Genomic DNA, 27,038 nt, shown 5'->3' on the forward strand with positions numbered 1-27,038 from the left:
TATGTCGACGCACGTCTGTTGCATGACGATGCGCTTATTGTTTCGTCGCGACATTTATGCGTGATAACCTTACAAATGCGCTTTTGATTACGTAAATGGAATGCACGCGACGATCGATAACAGCTTGGAGTAATAATAATAATATTTACTATATCGCTTTAGCACCACATTGGTCATTACAAAATGGTTATGGCACATACATTGCACAAATGCTACGCGGCAAATGTCTCTTTTAATAATAAGATAATCTTGTTCTTTTTTTACACGAAATTTTATAAACACGCGGTTAGATCAGCGCAAGGGTGGTTTGGGTCTTTTTCTTAAGATTTGCTTTAAACGAGGTTAAAATAATAGATAGGGTCAGGACGCAAAAAAAGATTAACTGGGAAAAAGAATCATTAATGTGGGCAAGATTCGAAAAATCCGACTTGTGCGCAGCCGCGCGTATAATGCGGTTCCTTCGTTCTGCGCCTCGTCACCTGTGTGAAAGAAGATTCCCCCTAAAAGTAAATTCGCTCACCCCTGTTCGCCAAGGAGTCGTATGAAAAAGTGGAGGGGGTTTCGAGTAGTGTGCCTATATACGTGCCCAGTAATTATTCCGCTTGAGTTACCGGGCAAACGGACGGGCCCTTAGCGCCCCGAAGAAATTTCTGCCGGACGGTCCCCTCGTGACACGAAGAAGTTATTTGCATCTCTTACCACGAGAAAAGATTTCCGATGCCATTTGAGATAGAGCTAAGCTAGCGTGGCGAAACTTTGCGTGACCCGAAACGCCGCATAGCAACTATTCGCTTATATCGCGAGCTGAAACTGCGGATTTTTGTATATTATTTCTCCACAATATAACAGTCGTATTGTGTGTGCATCGTTACACGAACCAGATGTCGTTAGAAAAAATTTTAACGCATTCTTCTATACATCTTTCCATATTAGAAATCAATAGTTTTTCTCACAATGTTTGTCGTATTTTTAAAAGAAAGTTTTGTTTATTTTTTTAATGCCGTAAGACTTATTAGCTGTGACTTATCTAGTTTAGTGTCGTGTATGACTAGCATGAGTATTTCTAGTTGGCGTATGCCTAATGAATATTAATGTTTGAACAGTACACCGTGACTGGGAATAATACATCTGTTGATAAGCCTCTTTACAACTTTACTCTGGTTTTCTTTTTCATATCGATGAAATATTAGTAATGCCGTGTTGAAAAGAATATAATTTTAGCAGAGAATTTTATCTCACTTTTTGTACAACGTTTCGTTTCCGTTCGCGAATAAAATGAAATATGCGTAATATTAATTAAAGTTGACAAAGCTAATAATGTTATCAAAAACCACTTTACCTTGCGCGCGTTCTTGACTTCGTTTCTTATCGCGGGTCGTAAAAATTGCGTGCTCCCGGCACTCGAGTATCGACGTTATTAACTTGTCGCTAATGCGCGTTTCAGATTTGCTCGATAGCACGCGACCACATTCGTTTCGCATTCTATCCGATAGTAATTGTTGATATCAAATTATTCCTTCGTCCGGCGAATGGAATGTTGGACTTTCAGTCTCGATCTAACTTATATCTGATTTGTGAAGATTTTCGAACTCTTCCTCCTGATTTTTCGTGTGATTTCTGCTCTTTTTTCGGACACACGTATCCGGAGCCTTTCTAATTTGCATCCAAAATCACGCGACTTGATTTCGACGTCGGGGGAGTCAGCTGTGCCTTCCTCCTTCGGGCAGGCAACGAACCTCGAGTGATTCTTATGAATGGAATGCATATTCATTCAATTTCTGCGCGGTAGCGATGGTGCACGTGTTGCTTTCTACGGATCCGACATATGCTAAAATCTTTCGCGCCAACTGTCGCTTCCTGCATGAATCCACGGACCTTGAAATGTATTCTTTTCGTGAAGAGAAATCACCCCGGTCACGCTCTGTTCGACGAGGAAGAGACTCGAGACGCGAGAAAGGGGACAGGTTGCAACTGCAATGGGTGTAGGAAGTGAGTCAAGCGTTTGATACCTTTCCGGAAAATCGTCGCGGATTGTAAGGCGTTGAAGATTGTGCCAACGTTAATTCTTTATTTACCTATTCTAAGAAGTTTGCCGAAATATTGAATATTTTTTCGAAGAACGCGGGACAAATAGATAAGATAAAAAATGCAAACGAATGGATAATATTTCTTTTCTTATTAGAAAAGTATATTTGATGTAAAAGTGTATGAGAGGACATGAGTCTGACTCCGAAGAAAGGCCTTAAAAAATCATATGGTCCCTTTAACCGAAGGGTGCATGCGTTAAACGAATCCCCCCCCCCGTTAATGTCAAGACCGTTCAGATTTAAAGTTAGCCTGCGGTGTCACCCCTCCATGCTTTCTGCTGTGTAACTGCGGTTTAAATCAGTATGTATAAAAAAAGCAACTCTCCCCCTGATCCAGGGGGAATATTTCCTGTCGGATGTTTTCATCTGGCAGCCGCGACGTCTCCAGGGGCGGAAAGCTGCACGAGAAAAGTCAAAGCGCGCCCGCGCGCGGCCTCATGTGCGTCCAATCTGTCTCCGTTACAAGCTACAGCCGTTTACAAGTGTGCGAAGGGAGGTCGCGGGATAGACGAAGAAATCACGGAATGCTCGGAAAAAAGTGAATCACTGCTAGATATTAACGGAGGTTCTGTTTCTTCGTACGAGCGAATAGAAGGAAAGACGAGGAGAAATAAAGCGAGAAAGAAATTGGACAAGTATAGCTTAAATGTTACCTTAAAAAATTATCTTTACATCACAGTTAATTAACATTTTATATTTTGCACGTAATTATTTGGACGATATACGCGTCAATAAAATATGCAACTTTCGAATATATATTGCTGTAGAAAACGCGTATTGTTGAGATTGTGTGTTCCGTAAACAAGCGTCGTTAAAGAGTCCTTCACCTCGCGGTATGTGTATCTCATGTATAAGAATGTGAACTAGAAATTACCGTAGGATCGTAGAGATTTCCTCAACGCTCTCTCGTTTCGATGTCGATGATCGCTATCGGCCGGTTAATTATCTCGGGAACCCCTTTAGTAATAATTAACGTTACGGCACGCAATTGCGATCTACATTATATCGAGCGGCGTATAGTCTCTATATATATATCGCGCGTGAAACGTCTTCCTAGATATATTCTCTCTCATTTGGTTATATTTTTTTTCAATGAGCTCTCGATTATACAGTTTTTAAACTTACCTTTGAAATTTATGGACCGTGACATTGTTTGGAAAAACAACACGTTCTGCGCATCACTATTTAGACACAATTTGTGAGATCGTGTCCTCTCTCTTGCGTTTTTATTCAGGACCTCGGGCTACATCGATTCTTTTCTCACTGTCAGAATCAAGACACAACCATCTTACAATTCTAACCGCCCCCTTGGATCTCGTGCCACTAGACGAAAATAGATTTACGTAGGTCGCGCGCGGACGTGGAATATCGTTTAGTAGTTTATTTCGGCAGGTCATTTCGTTCGCGTAACGTACGTTTATTTGCGGCAGGTCAGTGACGCGTATGCGTCCCACGCCTTAAAGGAGATTATCAGACGACAATTCTTTTGTGATTTTAATACGTCGAGAATGGAAACTGCACTTTTTTGTTTTGTCGAATTCGTCTTTCATTTTCAACTACTACTTGAGTTTCTCTTCGCAGTACGTCTATCGAATTCATCTTAAAAATTACAATTTCTTGTTCACAAACGAGTATAATACGTTTCGAGTTTAGAGATAATTGTTTTATGTTTTATTCGTGCTATATTTTTTATTGATAATGCAACTGCATAAAAATTCTATTTAATGACGGTACGATACATACACGGTGAAATATTTAAGAGAAAGATAATGCTGGCGATGAAAGCGTCGCGTGCACCCGATGAATTTTACAGACACATGAGGCACGAGCGCAGCACTTAGCACTTTCGGCACATCCTCGTTCAGATTCCCAAATATTTGCTCTCGCACTGTCTGGAACTCGAAAGAGCCGCGCAGATATATCGGTGACTTCTTTTTTATGAATCCCGTCACAATGGTACGATACACAACGGAATTGTCAGCGTGCGTTAACCGAGATAAAAACATCAACATTTCGCGTTTCTTGTTTTATTTATTCGTATTTCTGTACGCACATAAAACATTATCAAGCAAAGTAGGAGGATAATTATCATTCCCATTCCGACCCGAGAATATTCACGGAGAGTACTGCGCTGTATATACCAAAGCGTATAAATTTTAATTGCACGTAATTGCTCGAGTACACATGTTCAGAGAACTCGCATTTATACCGAGAGGGTATATGATCCGATCCTAGGTCCGATACGAGTTGCTTTTCTTTCTCCTTCGTATCTTTATAAAATTATCATGGCAATCTTTATGATTTTGCTTTGCTAAATAATTGTTGTAATTTGTAACAAGAGAAATATTTTTCTGATAAGCTTTACTCAACGTAAATAAGCGATAAGTACTAGTTAATTACTCGAATTGCTCTTCGATACCAATAATTGTTTCCATATCAATTATTGATGAGATATTTACGTTATATGCATAATTAACATCATAAGGGCATTTATCTAGTTTAAATTGAACTTATCTCGTTCAACATTACTTTATGAGATCATTCTAGTATCGTAACTATAAATTTACATATGCACGATGAGAAGAGATATTTTTATTTTTCCGTTATCTTCATGGACATGGACTCCCAAATGAGGCATGTCACTCATTAAGCGTTAAAAATAATCGCCCAGCCTGGTGGAAACGTAAGTTCTCCCCTATCTTACGCTTCTTTTAGCGCGATTTCCGGTCGCGAGTATGCTCTCGCCGCGATCATTGGTGAGGCGTCACGCGAGCACGGACGCGCGACGAGTATTGTCCTGTCTCGTCGATGACGTGGATACTGTTCTCGATATCGAGGCGAAACGGCGCATAGAGGAAAGCCTGTGGGCGCATTCAACCTGGCCCCGGAATTTAAAACCCCAATACACACACAATCACACCTCCTTTCCCTCCCGCGAGAAATCCAAGACCCGCGCCGCGAATCCGAGAAGCGCAGGAAAGGGCCTCGTCCAACGAACGTAACGTTACACTGTTAAATCCCGCGTATGTAATACTAGTCACGCGCAACCCCCTTCACTCTTCTTCCTCGGACCGACTTACATCCGTTCTCGATCTGTCTCTTGTCTCCCTGGTTATTACGAATTATCCGGACGCGAGAGCGACCGCAGGATCGCACGTTCTGCGCGATACATTTCGCGGTATACTTTTATAAGTTCACTTTGCGTGGATATGCTGTGACGTCCAGCTCATTGTTATTACGCAGAACGGACACCATGATCTCATGCGATCGCCTCGTGTAATTTTTAGTGAGATATCGGCCGGATGTGTGTGTGTGTGTGTGTGTGTGTGTGTGTGTGTGTGTGTGTGTGTGTGTGTGTGTGTGTGTGTGTGTATGTCACACACATATCTGCTCCAGATATTATGTGCGACCGAACAGGCATATGCATGTCACATCAGGATGCGGTACGCGTACCATCAAGATATTAAGAAATGACCGCCGACGCGTTAGTTAATATTAATCATAGTTTCGACTAACTCTTCTTTTTTCTGCAGATTAGCGCTGCGATGTGAAAAAAAATACGCACATATTTCGTCGTTGCACTATCAAACTAACCGAATTTTATCTAACTAGAGTTAATAATTGAACTTGATAAAATGTTTAAGAATTCTATTCCACAATGTATTTGTTTGATTTGGGACAAAATATACGCGAGATAGTTATGAATATAAAGCAATTTTAAATGACGGTACTTTCGAAGTATATACAAGTTTGAAGCAGGAAATCTCTCTTTATTCTTCAAACAAAAGCTGTATTATGATTAATCTGTATAGTACGGTATATTGTCAACTTTTATCTGAAAGACGACGATTCTTAACTTGGAATGGAATTAAATATTAGTCAAAACGGTCTCGTATCTAAAATTACTCCGCTTTCTTCGTCACGCTACGCGAGTAATTTTGACTCACCTTTCTCGCTGCTAACAAGATTCTGTCGCAAACTGTAGAAACCGAGAGAACCGCGGTTGCACGATCAATTATCGAAAATTACGCTGTGCGAACATTGGTCATGATATATCGAGATATTAAAATTCACCGATGAGGGAACCGTTCTTCGCAAGTTTATCGCACCGACTGATGCTGATGCGTGCTTCTCGTCAGCGAGGTGCAGAACGGTGCGTGGCGCTCCGTTAATGCCGCAAAAACGTTCTTCCACGTTTTAAAGGGACTTGGGCACCGAACTGCACATTCCGCCGCGGTTAATCCATTTACGTACGTCTATTTATAAGTGGAACACATCACTCGGTGGATTTCGACCCCAGTGCACGCTGCACGCACACGGCGGGCGCGTCGCGGAGCCGTCGATTTTATTTATAGACTCGGGACGAGCGTATGACTGCAGGAGGGCATCGGATGAGGAGAAACATTGGGGTTTACGTCGGGCAGCGAGGGAGTATCGGTCGGGAAAGGAAGTCTATTCCCGGAAAAAGGGGGAAACTCTAATTCGTTGAGCCGCGACACTTGAAAACGTGCACGTCGTTTGATTTAAAAAGATCTAGTATACGTTGATGCGTATTGACACGTCATGCGCATGCATGCAGAATGCAGTTATAGAATAGGAATAAGAAACATCTTGAATAAGTCAATAAATGTAAAAGAAAAATAAAATTGATCTTCCGGCTATTTGTGAAAACGCAATTTAGTTTAGGACTGTATATATATATTGAGATTCTGTGGAAATGTATATTTCAGAAACTTCCGCGCTCTTGAAATTTAAAGGATTGTATCAGCTTTAAGTTTCAAGTGTGACCGTCTGGCCCGTGTTACACACAAAGAACTCTCTCGTAACGTTTTTTTTCCTTCAAGTCGCCAGTAAAACCGGATGCGACATTACCGCGCGTCACGAGTCATAAGAGTACGTTAACCTGTTTGGCAACAAATTTTTTAACCGTTTCTTTTTTCTTGACCGGCGATTTTTTCGTGATAACTTTAAAACGTTGTCGCTCTCCTCCCCTCGTTTCGCTCGTTCGCCGTCATCTCGACGGAGTGCGCCGCACTTTCGACGGGCAATCAAAAATGTATGCGAAACGAAAACCGATACCGGCTGTCACTTTTTATTAGGCAATCAACCTCGCTCTGAGACAACCTTAGAATTTAACTTACAGCTCATTCGCACAACTTCTGCTGCCGACACTTTTGATATTTTTTGAACAAATAAAATTCCGTATAAAACAAAACCTCGTATACAATGCAACCTTTTCTCTTAATGCTTCTGTTTCGCTTGTAACTTATTTGAGAGAAATTAAACAATATTTAATAGAGATTTATTTATTGAGCGTCAAAGAGAGAGAATAATGTTTTTTTAACGATGAAGGCTCTTAATCAGAATTTAAAATAGATTCTTGTTAAATATTGTAACTCAAATGCACCCTGACATTAATGAAGTTTTAAATTGACGAACCGAAGTTGATAAAAAGGTAGACTTCTGGCCACATTGCTCGACTAATGCGTTCGTCGTAGCTGTATCTTCAGGCCGCGTTCTTAACTGCTGCTAATGGCGATCCCTTCGAGTGCCGGAGAAAGTAATCAAAGTCCACGACGCGACGCACGAAGGGAAGAAGCTTAGCAGGCGCGCGATGATCTCGTGCGCCGTTGCGGAGGCGGTGGTACGGAACGATCGAAACACAAACGGACACTCGTTTTTTCGCTCTTTATATTCAGGCTGGAAGTGATTTCACGCTCCGAAGGACTTCCAGACAGGATCTAGGCGAGGCATCCTGCCAGCGATCCTCCTTCCTTACGAGCCACGTCGTTTAGCCCCATCTACTATTTACTTACATTAGTTTTTCTTGTTAGATTTTCACACGATTCATATTTATGCAATCGTTTAGATGATATACGTTATCACCGATTACCACGCTTGTCGTTTATCTTAAAATCGAATATACTAAATTTAATTCTATTTACATTTTAATATGTTATTTTTTCATCAGACCGTATTCTTCAGGAAATGGGAAAACAGTTAGATGACAGTATATTATGTACATTTTAATGTATAAATACACATAAAAAAAATCACAAATCTAACGAACAGTAAATATATATTTCATTGTGCTGAGAACAGAGTCAAAAATATATAAAGATTGAAAGGAGAACGAAGGTTCGTCAAGTGAACGTAAAATTGGATATGGTCAATGATGGTTCAGGGACCTTGGTTGCGGCGGGGCAGATGGACAGTAATTCGCGTCGGCTCGCTTGCTGGAAAGAGTCTGGAAATAGCCTTGCCCCATCGTCTGTTCTGTTGTGATCCAGGAGAACAAGTCACGATTGTGATCAAATTCGCGACGATTCTCACAAGGATCCGTGAGAGGCAGGACGAAGGACGCTGCTGGCTCGGTGATTCGTAACCCTGAGCGACTCGATATACGGTTAGTTTTTGCGGTGTGTCTTGGTCCACCGGCCAAGAGAATCGGAGGAGAGGTCTCCTCCGCGAGACATCCCTAGGGGGAACCGCATGTCGCAAACGAACTTTGTGTAACCATAATCCATCGGCGATGGATCGATCGAACTTCGACGCGAGGGGAAAGTCATGCCGACTGAAATTTCATCGTTGCGCCGGAGAAATGCATTGTATGTACAGCGAATCGTTTTTTTATCTCTCTCTATCGTTTGCGTCATCGATTTAATTGCGTTTCGCTTTTATTAGAGTCCTTTTGTATTTATATATTATATATATTTGGATTGTTTTTTTTTGTATTATATCTTTGTAATATATTTTTGTATTATAGTCTGCGAAAAAAGAGAATTTGAGAACAAGTTATAGAAATTCGGTATCTACGATGTACATAAGAATTCCAATAATGCGCGCAGTTTTAACCGAAGAAGTCTGCGTGCAATCAGTATCCAAACATTTGCTTAATCAATCGTGATCGTAAATCGTTAGGTATAAATAAATCATGACTCATCGACGGTCATGCGGAATGCAAACGGTAGGAAAGAAACAGTTTCTTCTCCAAACAGTTGAGTGACTTAGCGATTATTTCATTGGCTCGTACAGCGTGCAAGTACCATTGACAGATTTATAATATCTTCATCGTTTTTATAGTTGCCAATAGGATTATTGTCAGCTTAACGATGAAACGTAGCGGCAATCAAAGACGACGATTAAAATTGCAAGGACGTATCGCATAATTTGTCTTGGCGATGCACTCTTTGAATAGGTACGACGTATTTTCAGAATAATGACTGTAATCCAGGATATAATTAAGAATTCAATAATTTTTATATTGATGCAGGAATTTTCTATCAAGTGTTTATCTATTTTGTTGTAAATAAAGTTATTGATGTAAATTTTCTACTGAGAATCGCGGGGAACTGAGAAACAATTCTTTAAAGACTTTTATTTTTTGACATTTTAAGTTCTCTTTTCAATATGTAGCAATTATTTTAATTAATAAAAGTTAATTAATTTTAGAGTGTTTATCTTTATGTCAAATCTTTCAAAATATGAGAAACTTTTTGTTACTAATTTTTATTTAAACGTATTTCACGTCTATATAGCTAATTGATTGCCGTGGTGCAAAGTCATAGCGAACTTCAAATGTGTTATTTCACACAAATGTTTCTTTATCCGTATATGAGATAAGTAAAAAAAGTATTAAAAATTATTAATTCTTTTTTTCTTTTTGTATTATAAAGTTCTTATTTTAAAATGTCAAAATGGACTGTTGGTAGACATAAATGCCCAGGTACTAAGAATTTGAAAGTGTCAAATCATAGGCAAAAAAAACCGGGCAAATGGTGCTCGCGTGGCGGGCCAGGCCAAACGGACACTGCTCGAACCAGTTTTCGCGAAAGTCGAAAGTAAAGGGGTCGACGAAGCGGGTCTCTCGATATGAATGTCCTTTAATTAGAGCGGCCTGCTGGACCTTCTCTCGAGCGCGTGTTTACAAGGCATTAGTTAATATATGGTAGACACACGCGGGGGGAAGATACGTGGATGGACACGTGCTGCCGTTAGAAAGCGAAATGCTACTGGGCGAGTTCATTTTGGCCATTGTGGACATCGTTTGGTGATCCTCGATCGGACATTTACCCCTCTCATTTAGGACCACCCCGACCCACCGTAAAGATCGCAATTTATCGCCGTTGCCGACACGCGTTTTCTTGCCAACCGTTTGTCTGGACGACAGTTCAAGTTTTTCACGAGAGTGTGAACGAACCGTTAAAGTTTGTGGCATTGATCTGCTGCTGTAGATACAGTTTGTAAAAGTTCGGAAGCAATATACGAACGATTACTGGGTAATTTATCACGATGTTCGTACACGATTATTGTAATACGTGACATTTTCAAGATGGATGAGACGATACAATCTTTTTTTTTTCTAGCTGAGTTTTTTTATTCTAAATTGAGAGTATAATGTCCAAAGATGTACCTATGGAATATTTTATCGAGTTTCAAAACATAAAAATAAAAGAAAAATATTTGGAAAAGACAGTTTCCCTGTATCTCGGATTAAAATCTTTTACTTGCTCTATTAGTAATAAAATATTTGTCAGACCAAGTAATGAAAGCATATATCTAAAAAAATGATCGATAGCTTGGTACGGTAAAAAGAACTGTTTGATAGATCGTCCAGTCGCAATCGCAAGCGATTCGTCAAAATCGATCAGTCGGGACTTTGTTACGATCAGGTGCTGTCCCGATCTAAACTGGTTCTATAGCTAATTCAATCAATTAAACGTGCGGTGGGGCGCATTACACGTGTATCAGCGATAGGTACCAAGGTACCCATTAAGTGTACATTGAACGGCACACCTGGACATGGTCCTGATGTCTGATGGAACTAAGGGAAGTTTTGAATTTCAAAGTCACGAACGGCTTAAAATCTATTTTTAATCGATCTATCATTTAGTCCAAAATTCGAAGCAATGTATTATTTACAATTTTAAATTACATGGTAATATTAATGTCATCTTAATATTTTTATTCACTAATATAATATTACACAGATAATTGGAAATATGCGTAAATTAATAGGTTAAAAACTTAGTACAACATTTTCAGAACGCGTACATCGCTTATTTGCTACAACAATGACATAACTCAAAAATTGTCATATTTTAACAGTTTGCAAAAGAAGGATGAAAATACAATACACTGAATGAAGAGCTAATATATAGCTAGATATTTTTGTTCCTCTACAGTCAATTTTGCACCAAAATTGCATTTAAAAGTAATATTAACAAATTTTAATGATTCAAAACATTTAAACTTATTTTTTGGAAAATTTTGTTTTCCGAGTTATGTCATTGTTGTAGCAAATGAGCGATATGTTTATTTGTACAAAGTATAATTCACACGTTTCGGTGATTTGCCATCAATCACTCGGTAGATGCTACGTGTACTCATCCGTTGCAACGGTCTAACGGTCGAAAATCCATTTATGAAGCAACGTTTCGTCGATATTCGATTTAACGCAGGTATGGTTCCGTATTCGGGAAGCACCGTATTAGTTACCATTATCGAAATGACCAGCTAGGATGACAGCCATTAAAACTATGAACCAGCTGCCTTCCCTTCGCGGAGTTCCCCCATAGGTGGAAGACCCTCTGCGGTGCATCGTGCATTATAATTAACCATATAGCGACCATGCCGAGTCACCCCCATGCTCGTATATCGACGTACAGATAAAGTAAACCACCCACCTACACAGGGTGCCGTTAAAAATATTGCTATGTGTTGTTGTTATTGTAAAATTATACCTACGTTTCACACAATAATCACGTTGTTTTGCCACATAATTGTATATATATGAGCTAAAGAATAATATATTTGTATTAAAGATTACACGTAACGATATATTTTATCTCGAAATTGACGCAAGATTATTTTTATGGATATTTAGATACTTTCGTTATTTAATTTATATGTTTACCATAATTTTGTGTTTTAAATGAATATTGTATAAAGTGGCACACAAAATTGCCTCAAAAACTATAAAAATTTACAAAAAAGATGTTAGGTTTATTATTTTAGAAATATACTTCTCATTTATATTATTTTGAAAATATACTAGTTATAAAACTTTATTTTAATATCTATTCTCTTTTTTTTCCTTTTTGCTGTATTGAAAACTTTTATGAAATTTTAAAAATATTTTGTGAGTAATTTTGATTACCATACGTATTGCAACAGTTTTTGTGTCACCCTATAGTTTTACCCCCATGCGTTCATCGGGACCACCATGGCACGCGTCCAGGTGGATGTTACAAAATGTTCGTTACAAAGCGCGATTCGTGTTGCTCAGCTGCAGTCTAATTTTCGATGATTTCGACTCGGCCTCCACGTGTCGATTACCCTAAAACGTGTCGATGGAATATCAGATAATGTCGATTCGCCTGCCACGTTTCAACGTCTGTATAACGTATCATTAATTTAAAAGACTTGGGGTGATAACATGGAACAAATATTACAGCGGTAGTACTGTGCGAAATAACTACTCTCCCATAACGATTAGACTTTAAATTTTTGCTTTATAGAATTAATGTTACATTAACCATATTAGTCGAAACAAGATTTGTGTAAAATACATAAGAGATGATATGATAAGAGATTACAATATTCATATCCGCGTGCCGTTATAAAATGCGTGTAAATAGAAAAAATAAAATATGAAAGATTACGTGTATATATAAATTATCTTAATAAGTTAGATATATATATATTTTTTTTTATGTAACTTAAAAAAATTATCAGTTTTTTACTTTGTATAAAATTGTTATCTTATAGCTTACATCTCACAATAATAACATGATTATAAAATATTTATAATATATGTACCCAATACACAATGGCAAGGCTAAAGAAATAATAACACAATATGCAGGAATGAAAGCACAATAGTTTATTATTAGCTTATAATGACTAGATGACTAGAGAACTTTCTCACTTAATTCTAAGACGACATATACATAGGACAGTCTCCTGTCTCTCATGCGACGAGAGTGCGGAGTTGCGAATTGACGTTTGTAATCAAATATAGTCTTTGGAGGCGCTGCATCGTTGGCTTCGTCGTGGAACCAACCGTTTCAGGCTCTCGATGGATCGTCGCCGCCGTGAAAAGTCTTTTGTATAGTCGAGCTCGTTGAAAATCATGTCGCGTTTTAAATTGATACAACGATTTGTCATTTGGACATTTTAATTAGCAAACGCGATTCTTACGGCGGCGAAGTCCATCCAAACCTCCATAAATCACTTGACGAATTATTTACTAAAATTAATCAATACGTCCGTCGCGATTAATTCTAGAGAAGATTATTTCAATAATTGATCGATGATAATATATGTATAATGCTCGAAAGACCATCAGGGAACAAATATACAAATTTTGGTAGCGCAGACGAAATTCAGTTTACGCAAACGATCGTTAAAACCCCGCGCCTAAGATATGCTCACATTTCATTACTTTTTGTGCAGTACGTCTTTTATCATTTCAAAAATAGTATTTAAATATAATATTTAAATAATATTTAAATAATATTTTAGTAATCCGCTAAATGCAAAATATATTAATTTTTTAAGTAATTTTAAACTAAACTGCTTTCGAGCGTTGGTCTTTTTGTCGCCCGGCATATTTAAGTTAACATGGCGGTTTTTTTCGCCACCGCAGCAAAACAAGAGAAAACCGCACGTATGCACAGGATCAGAGAATATGCGTTCGCATCAGTTCAACGTCGTCTTCTACGTGGTCTTCGTTATCGTCGTTGTGGTTGTCATAGTGGTCGTCTTCGTTGTTTTCGACGATTCCACATTTTGCTTCGACACGTCCATCGTGGTCGTCAACGGTTTCTTGTTCACGTCGCACACTTTTCGAGCACGCCAGTAATCTGTAACAAAAATATTGAACGGTTATTATGAAGTACGTATTATTTAAGCGTCATAAAAGATCACGACATGATATCGATATTACGTTAAACCAAGTGAAATTAATTTATAAAGAAGCCATTTGATACGTTCCGCGCCGCGCCGTATGAATAGATATATATCTCTGTGCAGAAACACATGAAGCTGTTCGTAACAAGTATATTCTCAAGGTTCCGTAGCAATCTGCGTTTCATGGATCGGCAGGGTCATCTACGTCATGGCGACATAGCGTAACCTGTATAGGAACACCGTGCAGGAGAGGTACGAAATTTCCACAACAAAGACTGCGTCTTAGGGAGCACCCTAGTTCGATCAGGTAGCCACCTGAGCGCCCTATACCCTCGTTTCTTTCTGCTTTTCTCTCTTTTTCTGACTGACTACTTGACAGGTGCGACTTAATGTTAACAGCACCGGTTTGGAAATCTGCTCTTTTCTCCGACGCTCTGACAAAAATGTGAAGGACATAAAAATCGCGTTTGCATCTTTTGTTTTGTCATAGAAAGTCTATGAAACAGAAGTACATGAAACGAAGCGAGAGAACCGCTCGCATCTCGTGGCTTACAATTAGCATTAGTTTCGGTTAAGTTTTCATTTATATTTCTGTTACAGCTATAAGATCATCTCATATTATCGCAACTGTGTTTTTATGATAGTTACCTCTGCCAAGTTCGAAGATCTTGATTGATTTTTTCTTAATGTTCTGCACGGCGCGGAATACGAATTAGGCCCAGTTTCACCGATGTCGATTAACTGCAACCTTCGATTAAACTCACTCTTTGTCTCTTTCTAAAGGGGACAGTTAGAAAGAAACGAAGAGTTAGTTTAATCGAAGGTTAATCGACGTTGGTGAAACTGGGCCTTAATCGGTTATTCGTATATCCACCACGTATTTAAAGTATTGAGGAGTATTAGCGTTCGCGAATCGACATTACAAACGGAACGCAGTTCGGACCAATAAATCGATGTGAAAAAGGTTAAAAAAATCCACACACAACGGCCATATGTCGAGGACATGATCCTTTCTCCGCGCTTCTCTCTTTTTGGCAACGGTCCGCCATATGGCGCGCGAAACCGAGTTCTTCCTCGACCAACGTCTTTTCTTTCTTTCTCTTGCTCTCTTTTTCTCTCTTTCTACCTTTTCCTCCAGTCGCGATCAACAATTTCGCTTGTCAACAGCTGTTTCCACGCCTCAACGTGCCACGAAATATAGATCCTAGATGCGCCGAAGAAAGCTCGACGCTTACCTGTCCGCATATGTCTCGTACGTGATTCCGTCCTGAAAATTTTCTTTTGTTCGCGGATCCGAACGCGATCTTCCTGGCGCGTTCTTCACCCGAGCGAAGGATTTCGTTTGAATCCTACTCCCTATATAAGGCGTCTTCGATTTTACAGCGAAACCACACAAACGGATCACGAAGTCTGCTTTAAGTCGCGATCGAAAGAGCTCTTTGTCGATATTTCAGGATTGTGATCGAGAGTTTTCTATTCCACGACATGGAAAGAATAATATTGCGATTATCCTTCATTTTTGCTATACAATTCGCGCTTTCTTTTCCTCCAGTTAATCGTAGATGATCGAAATAGAGCATCTACGATTTAGATAGAGTCTTTTAGCATTCTCAATGTAATTCTCGTGTAATTTGGGCCAGAGAGGTATATATAAAAGATGAAAATTTTTAAATATATTTCTGTACTTGACAAATTTGTTTATTTTATGTAGATCTTGATAACTTTGTTTAAACCTCAGGATAAATACAAGGATAAAATGCAAATACGTGACGACTAAAGTTGTTAGGGCAATAAGTAAATTATTAGGAGAAATTAAATACATATGTGTATGCGTGTGTGTATATGCTGTATTTTACATCGTCAAATTAATAAATCCTGTCAGTTTCTTGAAGATGTTAGATACGCGAAAGAGAAGAGTGCGAATTAGTGTATTTAGTCCTTGCATATTTGCATCAAATGCAACTTGTCCCAGCAGGTGGTGCGCGACCTTCGTAAGGTCCCGCGCGGCATGGTATCGCGTGTTCGCGGGTCTGATTTAATCGTGGGAAAAGACGTTCCAGTCGTCATGGGCCCTTAGCAAAGGGCTAACAGGTGTCGGTGGAAAAAGAGCTGGTTGCGCCGTGCCGCTCTGTTGAATTTTCGAGAGGGTCTCGGTGTGTTCCAGCCCAAGAAGTCACCGTGTGGGGGATTATCAGTGCAAATAGGTAGAGGATCTCGGTTCGAGGTTGTGAAACCATAGGTTTCCCGCCCACGGTAAGATTATCGCGTATACGCGTGTTTCAACGTATACGGATGATTTCTTTAACTTGCGAACCACTATGAATTCCTATATATACATAATTTCAAAAAGAATATTAGAGCCGATCTACCCGCTCATCGGGAAATAATTTTTTTTTTTTTAAGCTTGTCTCCCGGAAAACAAGTTACATTCGATCCGGAGACATGCGATTTGCCCAATATTAACGGTCTCGTGTATAAAGGCATGCAACATTTTGCACTTGGTCGAGTAAATAAAATATCCATTGTGCTCAAAAATTCATGCGATAAGGTGAAGAAAGGCGGGCGTGATTGCGTCATGCCTGAGGAATCCAAGGAATGCAATCGCGAGTCTTTTTTACTCCTTGGAAATTGGGGCCCTTCGATGACTCACGGTGTCCTACAGGTACAGTCGTGTCGCCCACCTTAGACGCATGACTCATAGGCGTGATCTCATTTCCGATCGCGACGTTCCTTCCCTAACTGCACCCTGCAGTTGAACCGGCGACTGATCGCTTCTCACGATCGTGCACCACACGTGTTCACTTATCTTTTCGTGATAACGCCAGTATTTTTTTTTTCCAGATATATTTGGTTGCTGCGTAGAAATCTATGAACGCTTTCCCAAATAAATGATGAAATTGAGTTAAAAAAGAAGTAGAACTTCATGACCAATTAATTTTTTTAAACGGAGCTATAATTGTTAATTACTTCTCAACTTATTGAATATTCTAACATTTCAAAATATTCTATATTTCAATAAAACTTTTTTCAAACCGTATAAATTACATAATTCTACAATATAAACAATCATCGACGAAGATTCCAAAAGTTATCCATTTACATTTCGCAAATAAGTAAAAAGAACAGCGAGATTTATTTTAAATCCAACCTTGTTTACATATATATATATATATATATATATATATATATTGGATTTTATTTATAACAAAATTCCCAAATTGATTATAAAATTTGTAAATAAAATTTGTGGAAATTTGTTAAGTACGTTTTGTAAATCGTCTTTAGAAAAGAAAACGACAAATCTTTAGTTCGAGATTTCGACCACTTGATGGAATATCGCGGCAACGGGTCTGCGACCCTTACGACGCATGCTTCTGGCGTAAGAAACGACAGCCCGACGGGGTAAAAGAGAATCGGTCAAAGAGAGCGTAAAACGGGTAGCCGGGAGTATTCTGGCGATGGATGGCTATAGAGGAGAGAGGAGGAGAAAAGGCGGAAGAGGCGGCGGGCTTAGAATAAGAAAACAGGTCGGAGCCACGCGACCAGGTCTGCGCGTCTGCGCGCTCGGCTTCCCTTTCTTCGTCACGTCTTTCCCGCCAAAAAGCCGCGGCTCCGTCTCTACGACGCCACGAACGATAGATTCGCAATCTCAATTATTCCAGCGTCGTCCAGTAGACTAATTGTAAATAGCAGTCTATTGGTTAAAGAAGGCTGATTTGTGTGAAAGTCGGAGTTTAGCTTTCTTAACGACGCGTTGGTTACAAGTTGCAAGTATCCGAATATCAATTACCATACTGCGCTAGTATCGTTACATAATTTTGTTACAGCGGCATGCCATATTGAATTATGTGTAAGAGATATTTTTAGACTCTCATGTCCGCGCCCATTAAACTGAAGAAGACGATATTGGCCGACCTACTTTCGCGGCGTAATATACATGCATTTCGCGAAATTTTCGCGCGCTGTCCGTCCAGGGGAAACTTGTCGAACGTGTCGTGTGTGAGTCATGCTCCCTCATGCATATTCCGCGAGCGTAAATGCATGCGGCGCGGCGCGGCGCAACGCGGCGCGTTTGCGCGTCCAAATTGCCGCTAAGCGATCGTCGATATAAAGTTTGCGCGTTGATATTTCGCGAGAGAGAAACGTTGCTCACCGTGAATGCTGGTCTGCCTTGAATACGGATTACTTCGCTTTTTGCCGGGCGACCGGTCGCTCCTCTCGTTGTTCCGCCTCTGGTAATTATTCTCCTTATTTTCTTCGGAGCAGGGATCCACTCCCCATCTCCTGGCGAACTTGCTCCTCTCCGCGTCTAGGGCCTCCTGGAGCATCTCGATGGTCTCCCGCGAGTTCGGCCGGCCGAAGAGGCAGCGTGGTACTCGCGAGGTCATGGTCGTACTGGGCAACACCGTGTAGTAGATTTCGTGACAGATCGAGGCTACCAGCATTTCGGGAACTTCTTGGTGCTTCCACCGTGCGCGTAGTCGAGCGAGCGGATCCCCGGGAAACGTTCCGTTTCACGGTTCAAAGTACGTACCCACGCGCCTCTACGTTTTCCAGCGAATACGACACCACGGGCGTCGAGCCTCCTCCGGTTCTTCGGTTCGGCGTATTCCGGAAGAGCGGGCGAATCCTCGGCCGCGTAAATTCCGCCGATCCGTTCGACTTTTCTGTGAAGTTTCCTCCTCGATTCTCGAACGGGCTCGCGCGATGTTGAGCGGCTCCGTCCAAGACCAATCGACCCTCAATCCTCACCGTACCACGGCCAGACTGGTTCTGCTGGGATCGTTCTGAGTCGATGTCGATGGGAGCCAGCCAGCTCGTATCCGTTTGAGCGAAGCCACGAGGTCCGGTGCTCCCTTCCACCAGACGTTTGAATTCAAATCTGATTGGCGCGCCGTACGGGCTGCGCACGAAAAATGGCGCGATTTTTGCGTAGCGACGTCCTCGTCGCGCGCACGGCACCGGCTCGCGCGTTCCTCTTCTAATGCCCGCGTTTTCCACGTGTATACCCTCGCCACCGCGTCCTCCGTTCAAAATCGTCCAACGGATTATGCTAAGCGATTTCTCGTGGTGGGGAAGAGCGCGCGCGCGCGCGCACCATGAAGCTTTTTTTGTTCTTTTTCTAAGTAGCACGACGTATAGAATGATCACGATCGTGATTCGAGCGTGTCGCGATGGGATTCAAAATGATCTTTCCTCCGTCGAGCTTTTTTCCGCATTTGCGTCGGTGCCCTTATCGATCGCGGGAGAACACGGAACGAGTTTCTTTGACATTGCTCCCGCAGCTTAGTCTCTATCTTTATTTCTATTCAAATCAGTATATATTTAAAATCTATTTCTTAAATTTCTCGATATATTATTTCTGAAAATTAATTTCTTAAAATCTATCCGCTTTTTAAGTAGATACTTTTAAGAAATCCATAAAATAATTGATTTTAAATAAAAGCCTCATGTATAATAAGTACAAAATAATTTGTATTTTTATATAAATACATGTATATTAGATTTTGTTTATAAATGAATTATTTTATTTATTTCTTTTCTAAACATTATTTCGATAAAATATTATACAAAAAGTTGGTTTTTTCATTCAGATCCAGTTTGAGGCGAGATTTAGAAATTGAATAATATTTCCGCAGAAAAGTTTATGGAAGAATAGGTGGTTTTGATCTTGTAAGCGCGCGCACCAATGAAACTGCAGGACAGAGTTCGTCCAATTGTCGTGGGCACGATTGCCCTGAGCATTTTTGCGGGAAGTCGGGCGTTCTGCAGCAAGAAGAAAAAACGGTCGTCCGAGCAGGTGAAGCAGCCGGAGCACGAGAGGGAGAGACCAAGTGGAAGCAAGTCCCAGGCAGAGAATCGCCCTTCGAGTTCGTCGCAATCGTCGTTTTCTCGAGCGCGCATAAAAGTTTCGGTGGACATGACTTATGAACGAGCCGCGGTGACCGTAATCGTGCAGTTTTTGGTATGATTAGCCCTATATATGACGTAAAGTTTGCATCGCATTACATGCCTATTTAGTATCTTTTTCATGTGAGATCGATATCCTGCCGCTTTCCATTGCTAAGTCTCCTCGTTTTCTCGCCTTTGAATTGCAGGCTGCGTTAACGCCACTCATTACATTATTTTTTTTGCGTATTCTCTATACATTTTTCATGAATACCGGGCATTGTATGGCAAGTCAACACGACTCGATACGATAGGGCGCTTGCTATATGGGATATTCAAGATGTAAAGAATAAGCCAAGGTCTCACCTCTGACCCTCTAGCGTCAAAGTTTCTTTGAAATCTTTCTCCGACAAAAATCGATTTGATTGTGATTTAGCTCGTTCGTGGAAAACCGTGACCAGTACCGTGAACCGTAGATAGTGACGCATTCATATTTTTTATCGCGATAAGATCTATTTTTCTTATCGTGCTTTCTTTAATTTTCGAGAATGCTGATGAGAAGAAAGATCATTTATCATATAAAATCATATAAAATCATTTTTATTCAAGATATCTTTAATTCTGAAGATTATTAGTCATCGGATGGTTTTAGATGCGTATAAATATATTGATCTAGATGTACAAATATTAAATAAGTATGCGCTGTGTGCACGTTGCCGCCGCCGTGAGATTCGAACCGCGCAATTATATATAAGCATCTCGCGCGATATACGCAGTTCGGTCTAGTCACGGCTCGCTATATCACGACCAGCCGAATGACAGGGGTAAATTCGACCGTTACAGAAAAGTATGGGGCACATTGCAGCGTAACGCGCGTCAATCGTGGTGCGTATATGCGTGCACACGCGCGGGCATCGCGCACTCCTTTCGTGCTCCATCATGGACAGGTGAACACCGTGACCACCATGGCCCAGCGCCCGTAACGATCATTACGGTTTGTGATTGCTTCTTGAGATTTTTCTTATAATATCCACGGGAGGCAGTAGTTTGGTTATTATTATACCGATTATTACGCGTTTTGCTGCCTGATTACTTCCCAACGTGATATATTATAGCGAATGCGAGATTGTTGACGTATTATCCATCGATATAAGGAATGTTTCTTATACAACAAGGAATGCGCACGATAAAGATTTGAGGATTAGAGCAAGTGTCTTGCCGAGCAATCTGCCCTTCAAATCTCTTTACAGCGCGCAGATATTAATGCGTAAACTTCGATGTTATCCTCCGGAGCGTAAATCGTTTCTCCTGCTCTCGTTTCGGCACAGCCGTTGGATCTCCGAGGAAATGCCGACTTCCTCCTCGTTCAAACGCGGGAACGTCAATATCCATGGGGGATTTCGAGTTTCGAGTTCCCCGCGCTCCCCATCGGGCTCCCGCTTCCGGTCCTGGTCAAGCAGACCGGAACACGCGGGGTCCCCGCGTGCACCGTGACTCGGACCATCGTCAAAAATTAGGGAGAAACCGATCTGCAGGGGTTCCACGCCAGGATGTAGCTAATGCCACGACTTTAACTCGTATACCGAAGACAATTACCGGCTCGATCATTTTTCACGGTTTTATGATCGATCTAATGGACGGCGTGTTCACGATTTTTGAAAATGAATTCCAGACGGTTATATATTACCGCGTTGTGTTGTTGGATTTTTATTTTATTTTTTTTATATCCTCATGCAAGAGAGAAATTGATGAAAGTATTAAAAGAAGAAAGAAAACTCATATATTATATTACTTAATTAATATTAATTTTATAGCGTTCACACAAGATTTGTAGCTTTAACTTTTATTTTTAGAATATGTACCATTAGTCTTAAAATATACTAACAGCAGCTTCTTTATGCGTTTTTAAACTTACATTCTTGTCACGATACCATACATGCTATTATCATTTGCAGGCACGATGTTACTTCGCAACGGAGGAAAGTGTCGGATGAAAAGATGATCGACAGCTGACGTTGTCATGGAGGAGAAAAGAAGAGTGAGGAAGATCGAACGAAATGAGTGAAGAAGCCGCGAGGAATAAGGTAAGAAAACTCGAAACTCTACCCTTTGGCCATCGGCGTGAGCACCTGGCAGCATATGCGCCAAATATAAAAGGACGAACGTCTCCGCAAGTCGGTCTCTATCTTCCTTTCTCTCTTTGCAAATTCTGTCTGTGCCCCCGCTTGGAAGGCCCCGAAAATTCTGCGGAATCACCGATGCGTCTCGCGTGGTTTTCGTTCAGCATCGAAATTAACGAGAGCGCACCGCGTGTCGACCGATGGTCGGTCAGCTGTTGGCCGTGATTGTTGCCAGCCGCGTATTAACTCTCTGTACGTCAGACAACGTACGTAAACGCGAAACTTCATTGTAAATTTTATATTAGAATTCTCGTTAATATTAACCCTAGCTAGCTACACTTATTTTCGATTCTTTAATTCGCCACACTCCGGTCCGTGAGACCGCTCGAATTTATCGCATTGTCATTTTTATTTTAATTAATATTTTTAAGCTTGTTTTTTAGTGTACTGTAGAAATTGGAAATACAGACTCTGAATAAAATTTTTATGATAATATCAGGTTAAGAAAATGATTTGAATTTAAACTGAACTTATTATAAGGAAACTAGAAAATTATGTTATTATGTAAAAACTAGAAAACCGAAAAACTGAACCGGAGTGTGGCGAGCTAGGGTGATCAGGCACGGTAATGTTTTGTACCAAGATGACCCATAACTTAACATCTTTAGGCTTAACAATAGATCTTCCGACAAGGGAGAACTTTCTTAAGAGAACAAGAGTTAATAAAGAAAAAGGTTTCCTTTAATAGAAATTAAGCTCACAATCAGTCGGCAAATCGGCATTGAAAGATTTATGCTACTTTTTCATTTTTTAATATAAGACACCAATCGTTACGATGAAATTTTACCATGTTACATAATAGACGATCGTTTAAGAAGGAAAGTCGTGTAGAAAGCGACAAAAGATGAAGGACAGAAGCTGGACAATAGAGCTCATGTTGAGTAGCCACCTGTATTTGCAGGTATCCGAAAGCGCGCGTCTGCGAGGAAACAATACTGCTTTTTCCACGCGCCGCGTGCGTCCTTATCAGGCGGCGAAGACAAACGGAAGCAGTCGCGTGACTGCTCCTTGCGCCGGATATTTGATACATTCGGTCAGAGCAGCATTTCGTCATCTGCTCGCTACAAGATGCCCAGTCGTCGGAGTCAGTTACCTCTCGATCGTTCTATATAGAGCCGTGTCTCTCGACGAAAACAGAATTATATCATTTTGAATTCTTTTTTTAAATCTTGTTATCCGAGGAGAAAGATGCACGCAGCGTTAACGGAGCAACGCATTGACGTTTTTGGCGGAAATGAGATGACGTCTGTACATCGTCGTGTTTGTCGTACTGTATCGGGAACAAGTGGCGAATAGGATATGCGCAAACAGCTGCCGTTGGGTTGCAGATGCTCTGAAAATTTTGAAATTCCAGCCACGCGTCGTAAACAGTATGGAGCGCCGCGACTGGATGCATCTTTGATGCGCGCAAAGGATCGCAGTTTTCGAATCTTTCGAAATCCGATTAAAGCCTTTGATAAAAGCAACCTTTATAATTGAATACATTTATTATAACACTCTAAGCTAGACAGCGAGGAATTAAATTAGCAGTCGCGGATGATTGATGCTCTTCTTCAATATAATTTTGGCTCATAAAATTTAGCCCCGGTTTGTTTAACTCTCAATTACTATCAATTTTATTCAGATCACGCAACATTTGATAAACGACCTATAAAAGCTAACGTGACGTTTAGTCCTGCGCGAAGAAATGAAGCTATTGTAAGTCTCGCTTTATCTCGTGTCTTTACAAGTCCAATTAACTCGCCATTTAGCGTTTAGATTTACATCTTTTATAAAAACACAGTTTTTTTTTATCCTGCGTTGCATCTAACCGACGCACCGACCGGCCTCTCCGTATATACAATAAGGCTAAAACGACCACAAGTAATTGAGCCCAGTTTACCCACGCGTCGCAAAAACCGGGGCGGAGGAAACATTTAACGCAGGATGTTGCTGTGCATTTTGTGCGTGCAGCTCGCGCTCGTTTATTTCTCTCTTCGCCGATGCGAGCCGCGTATGTAGCGTCGAACGCTTTGCACGACGTAGAAAAAGGATGAGGAAAAATTGCCGGTTGGGAGTTAGCTCTGCTTTCCAGAGAGCGAGCGAGAATGCAGTGACACCGTTCTTCGAGAGAACGACGATGCTCAAGGTCGGCACCGCAATTTCAGTCAATTTAGGTCTTCAACGCGCTATACGAACTGTAATTCGTAGGATTTTTATGGACGTCGGATTGATAATAATTGATGCTTTCCTTTCGCGAGTGATACAAACATTCTTCCGTTTTTTTGCACGCGATAAAAGTGGCTGAGAAGTTTTAACGTTTAAGTTTCTTATAATTTATATAGAATACATTATATCAGAATTTTAATCGATTGTTCTATAAATTATCTAACTGGAAGTGATTAGAGGTCCAATTCCTAAAATTCGTACATCACTCAATGACACGAGAAAGTAGAACTTTTATATTATTATTAAATAATTTTATTATATTATTGTCCAGTTAAATGATATAATAGCATGCTCTCATCCTCTCGAAGGATACTGACGATAAAATGTGAGGCTCCGATACGGAGTGTTTTTTTATCATATCTCGTTTCTTAATGGACCTGTATGATAATTGCGCGGTTTTTACGAGTCTCATTTAATTTGTAAAGATATCGTGGGGAGATTCGGGAAGTTAGATCCATTTGTGGTAGAGCGTATAGAGAGAAAGCAAAAACGTACAGCCGAGATTCGGAACAATGCGGGAGGAAGGCGTGACGGTGAGCTTTACGAATCTCCGTCGATCCAGCTGCTCGTACCTACATATTGTACATTTACCGTCGACCTTTCGAAGCCTCCCACCTCCACGCGATAGTTCGTTCAGATAGCCTGAATGCCGGTAAAAGACGGCCGACGAGTTGCCCCCGTTGGTGGGGGTGGAACAGCTGTTTCGTTCAGTGAGAGGAGAGCCTGGATCGTGAATATTTAAAGATCCCAATGTCCTACGATGATTCTGCGCGCTTCCGATATGTTTCTTATTAACGATAATTTCCGACGATAATGAAATACGATTACATTTTCTCACGAATACGTATAGTCAAATCCAATTTCACGAAAAGGAGAAAAACCTATCATTTTATTGCTGCTTCAATTTAACAGTACGATATTTTTTATTCGATTTCCCATTCGTTTTGCAATAAAACATAACGTCATTCATTTTTGTGAAATTTTGACTAGTCAGTCTGAAAGACAGATTGATGACGAGTTGAAGCTCGTAGATGAAAAAAGGAAATCCTGTCAGGAAGCGCAGGCAGGATAGCCAGATGTTGAAGGTAATTAAATCGCAAATAGAAGCAAGACGCGTTTCTCACGCGTGGCTCGACGGTGGCGGATTGTAAACCTTGTGGAACGTTGTTATCCTTAAAAATTAGACTTTTGAGTCACAAAAAACGGACAGAGAAAAATTCAAACAGGGCCTTTGTTGTTTGTCAACGAAATAAGTAACCTAATAGCGGAATAGTAATTTGCGATCTATTATTGTATTTTTGCTATTTTTATTATTAATTAAAAAAAAAGATAATGAGAAAAGCCCCGAATTTGAAAAGCTGAAAAATTCTTTTCGTGACTTAACGTTTTAATATGTACCAGATGTCGGGGAATAATTAAATCGTTGTCACGAAAGATCCCTGTTCTTCCCATCATTTTGACGTAACTAAGCTCTCGTATTTCTATGGTCGAAGCAGGAACAGGAAGGACATGTCCCCTCGAGTGAGGGAAAAAACGGTGGGTTAATCCAACGAGGAACCGTCTTGTCGTGTGGGCACAAAGTAATTTAATCTGGGCAGTTTTACAGCTTCTATCGATATTAATTATAAAGCTGTTTTGACGTAGGTTTTGACATATATTCGAAAGATATATAATCAGAAACAAACTCGAGTGGAGGGAGAAACAGAATTTTATTTGTTAACAATGTGTTTAACAAATCTTTATTATTATATAATTATATAATCGTACGCACACACATATAGAAATGAGCAAAATTAAATGAACATTAATACGCTGTTAGATTTCGAAGATCTCAATAACTTTCTAAGAAATTATCAGAGTTCTATGCACTTGTTATGAATCGTAGCCTGTAATATCGTTTGACCTCACAAAGTTTCTCGACTGTGAAATTGAGAAAGCCGTGGTAATGTCGTTACCACGTGTGAATTTTTTTGCTGCATCCGATTGCAGCGGCGTTAACGATAGGCCTCAAACGGAAAAAAGGGAAACTTGAAATAGCCGTTGTCAGAGATAGGAGTCTCACAGACTCCTGGGAACGCGGTTCCCGCCAATTTCTTGACGGGTGCTCGAGGCGGTGTAACGGCCGTTGGTCCGAGATGCTTCGAAAGTGGCAGGTGCAACTCGGGCCAAACTTCATTAAACACAATCCCATCTGCGCCCTCATACTTCCAAGACGTCTCGTGGCCTCCGTAACTTTTTGAGGACGAGAGAGAGAGAGAGAGAGAGAGAGAGAGAGAGAGAGAGAGAGAGAAAGAGAGAGAAGAAAGGAGCCTTAGCAACTCCGGAACCTCCGGTTGGCGTATCTGTTCTTCGTTCCTTTTTCTCTTTTTTTATCTTTGCTCGCGAGACGAGCAGATTGACTTGTCCGACGCAATTGCTCGAAACTACACGCTCTGCGTGACAACAACTGAACCGTGACAGGTGTCTGTTCTCGCGCAACGGAAAAAGTATGTGAAAGAGAAGGAAATATAATTCGTTTGTGAGAACACCCTAGGCCATGTTTAAATAATTTATATGTGTAGCGTAAAAGTTCTCGGTGCCTTTATGCGTTTGTAGAAAAAAAAAAAGAAAAGATTTTTAACACTATCGAGAAGTGTAGAGATAGCTGAAAATTTCAGTAATTGCGATGCAAAATCGTTTAAACGTGCTTTCTTCTTCCTTACTTATAATGTACATTAAGATAAAGAGGAGAGGTTACAGGTGCGTAATTTCGCACAGGTAA

At 40.5% G+C, this 27,038-nt stretch overlaps 2 protein-coding genes across 8 annotated transcripts in view; one reads left to right on the forward strand and one right to left on the reverse strand.

Moving 5' to 3' along the window:
* Window positions 1–12,955: 12,955 nt before the first annotated feature.
* LOC143900974 (uncharacterized) lies at window positions 12,956–18,792 on the reverse strand. Its single transcript, XM_077412808.1, has 2 exons — window positions 18,154–18,792; window positions 12,956–13,954 (listed from the first exon to the last, which is right to left on the reverse strand). The coding sequence occupies exons 1-2, from the start codon at window positions 18,443–18,445 to the stop codon at window positions 13,809–13,811; spliced, it is 438 nt and encodes a 145-aa protein (XP_077268934.1). The 5' UTR covers window positions 18,446–18,792; the 3' UTR covers window positions 12,956–13,808.
* Window positions 18,793–21,903: 3,111 nt separating this feature from the next.
* The window catches only part of Hipk (Homeodomain interacting protein kinase), a 78,199-nt gene continuing 73,064 nt past the window's right edge, over window positions 21,904–27,038 (forward strand). For 3 of the 7 annotated variants that reach the window (XM_077412892.1, XM_077412898.1, XM_077412894.1), the window contains exon 1: window positions 21,907–21,973. In XM_077412892.1, coding sequence (XP_077269018.1) covers window positions 21,947–21,973 — 27 coding nt within the window. In that variant the 5' untranslated portion in view covers window positions 21,907–21,946. Of the gene's footprint in view, window positions 21,974–27,038 lie in introns of all 7 variants that reach the window. The other 4 variants (XM_077412897.1, XM_077412895.1, XM_077412899.1 and 1 more) reach the window with 3 other exon arrangements.

Source organism: Temnothorax americanus, unplaced genomic scaffold (genome assembly GCF_048541705.1).
Source record: "Temnothorax americanus isolate GAGA-0224 unplaced genomic scaffold, ASM4854170v1 Scaffold31, whole genome shotgun sequence".
Lineage (NCBI taxonomy): Eukaryota > Metazoa > Arthropoda > Insecta > Hymenoptera > Formicidae > Temnothorax > Temnothorax americanus.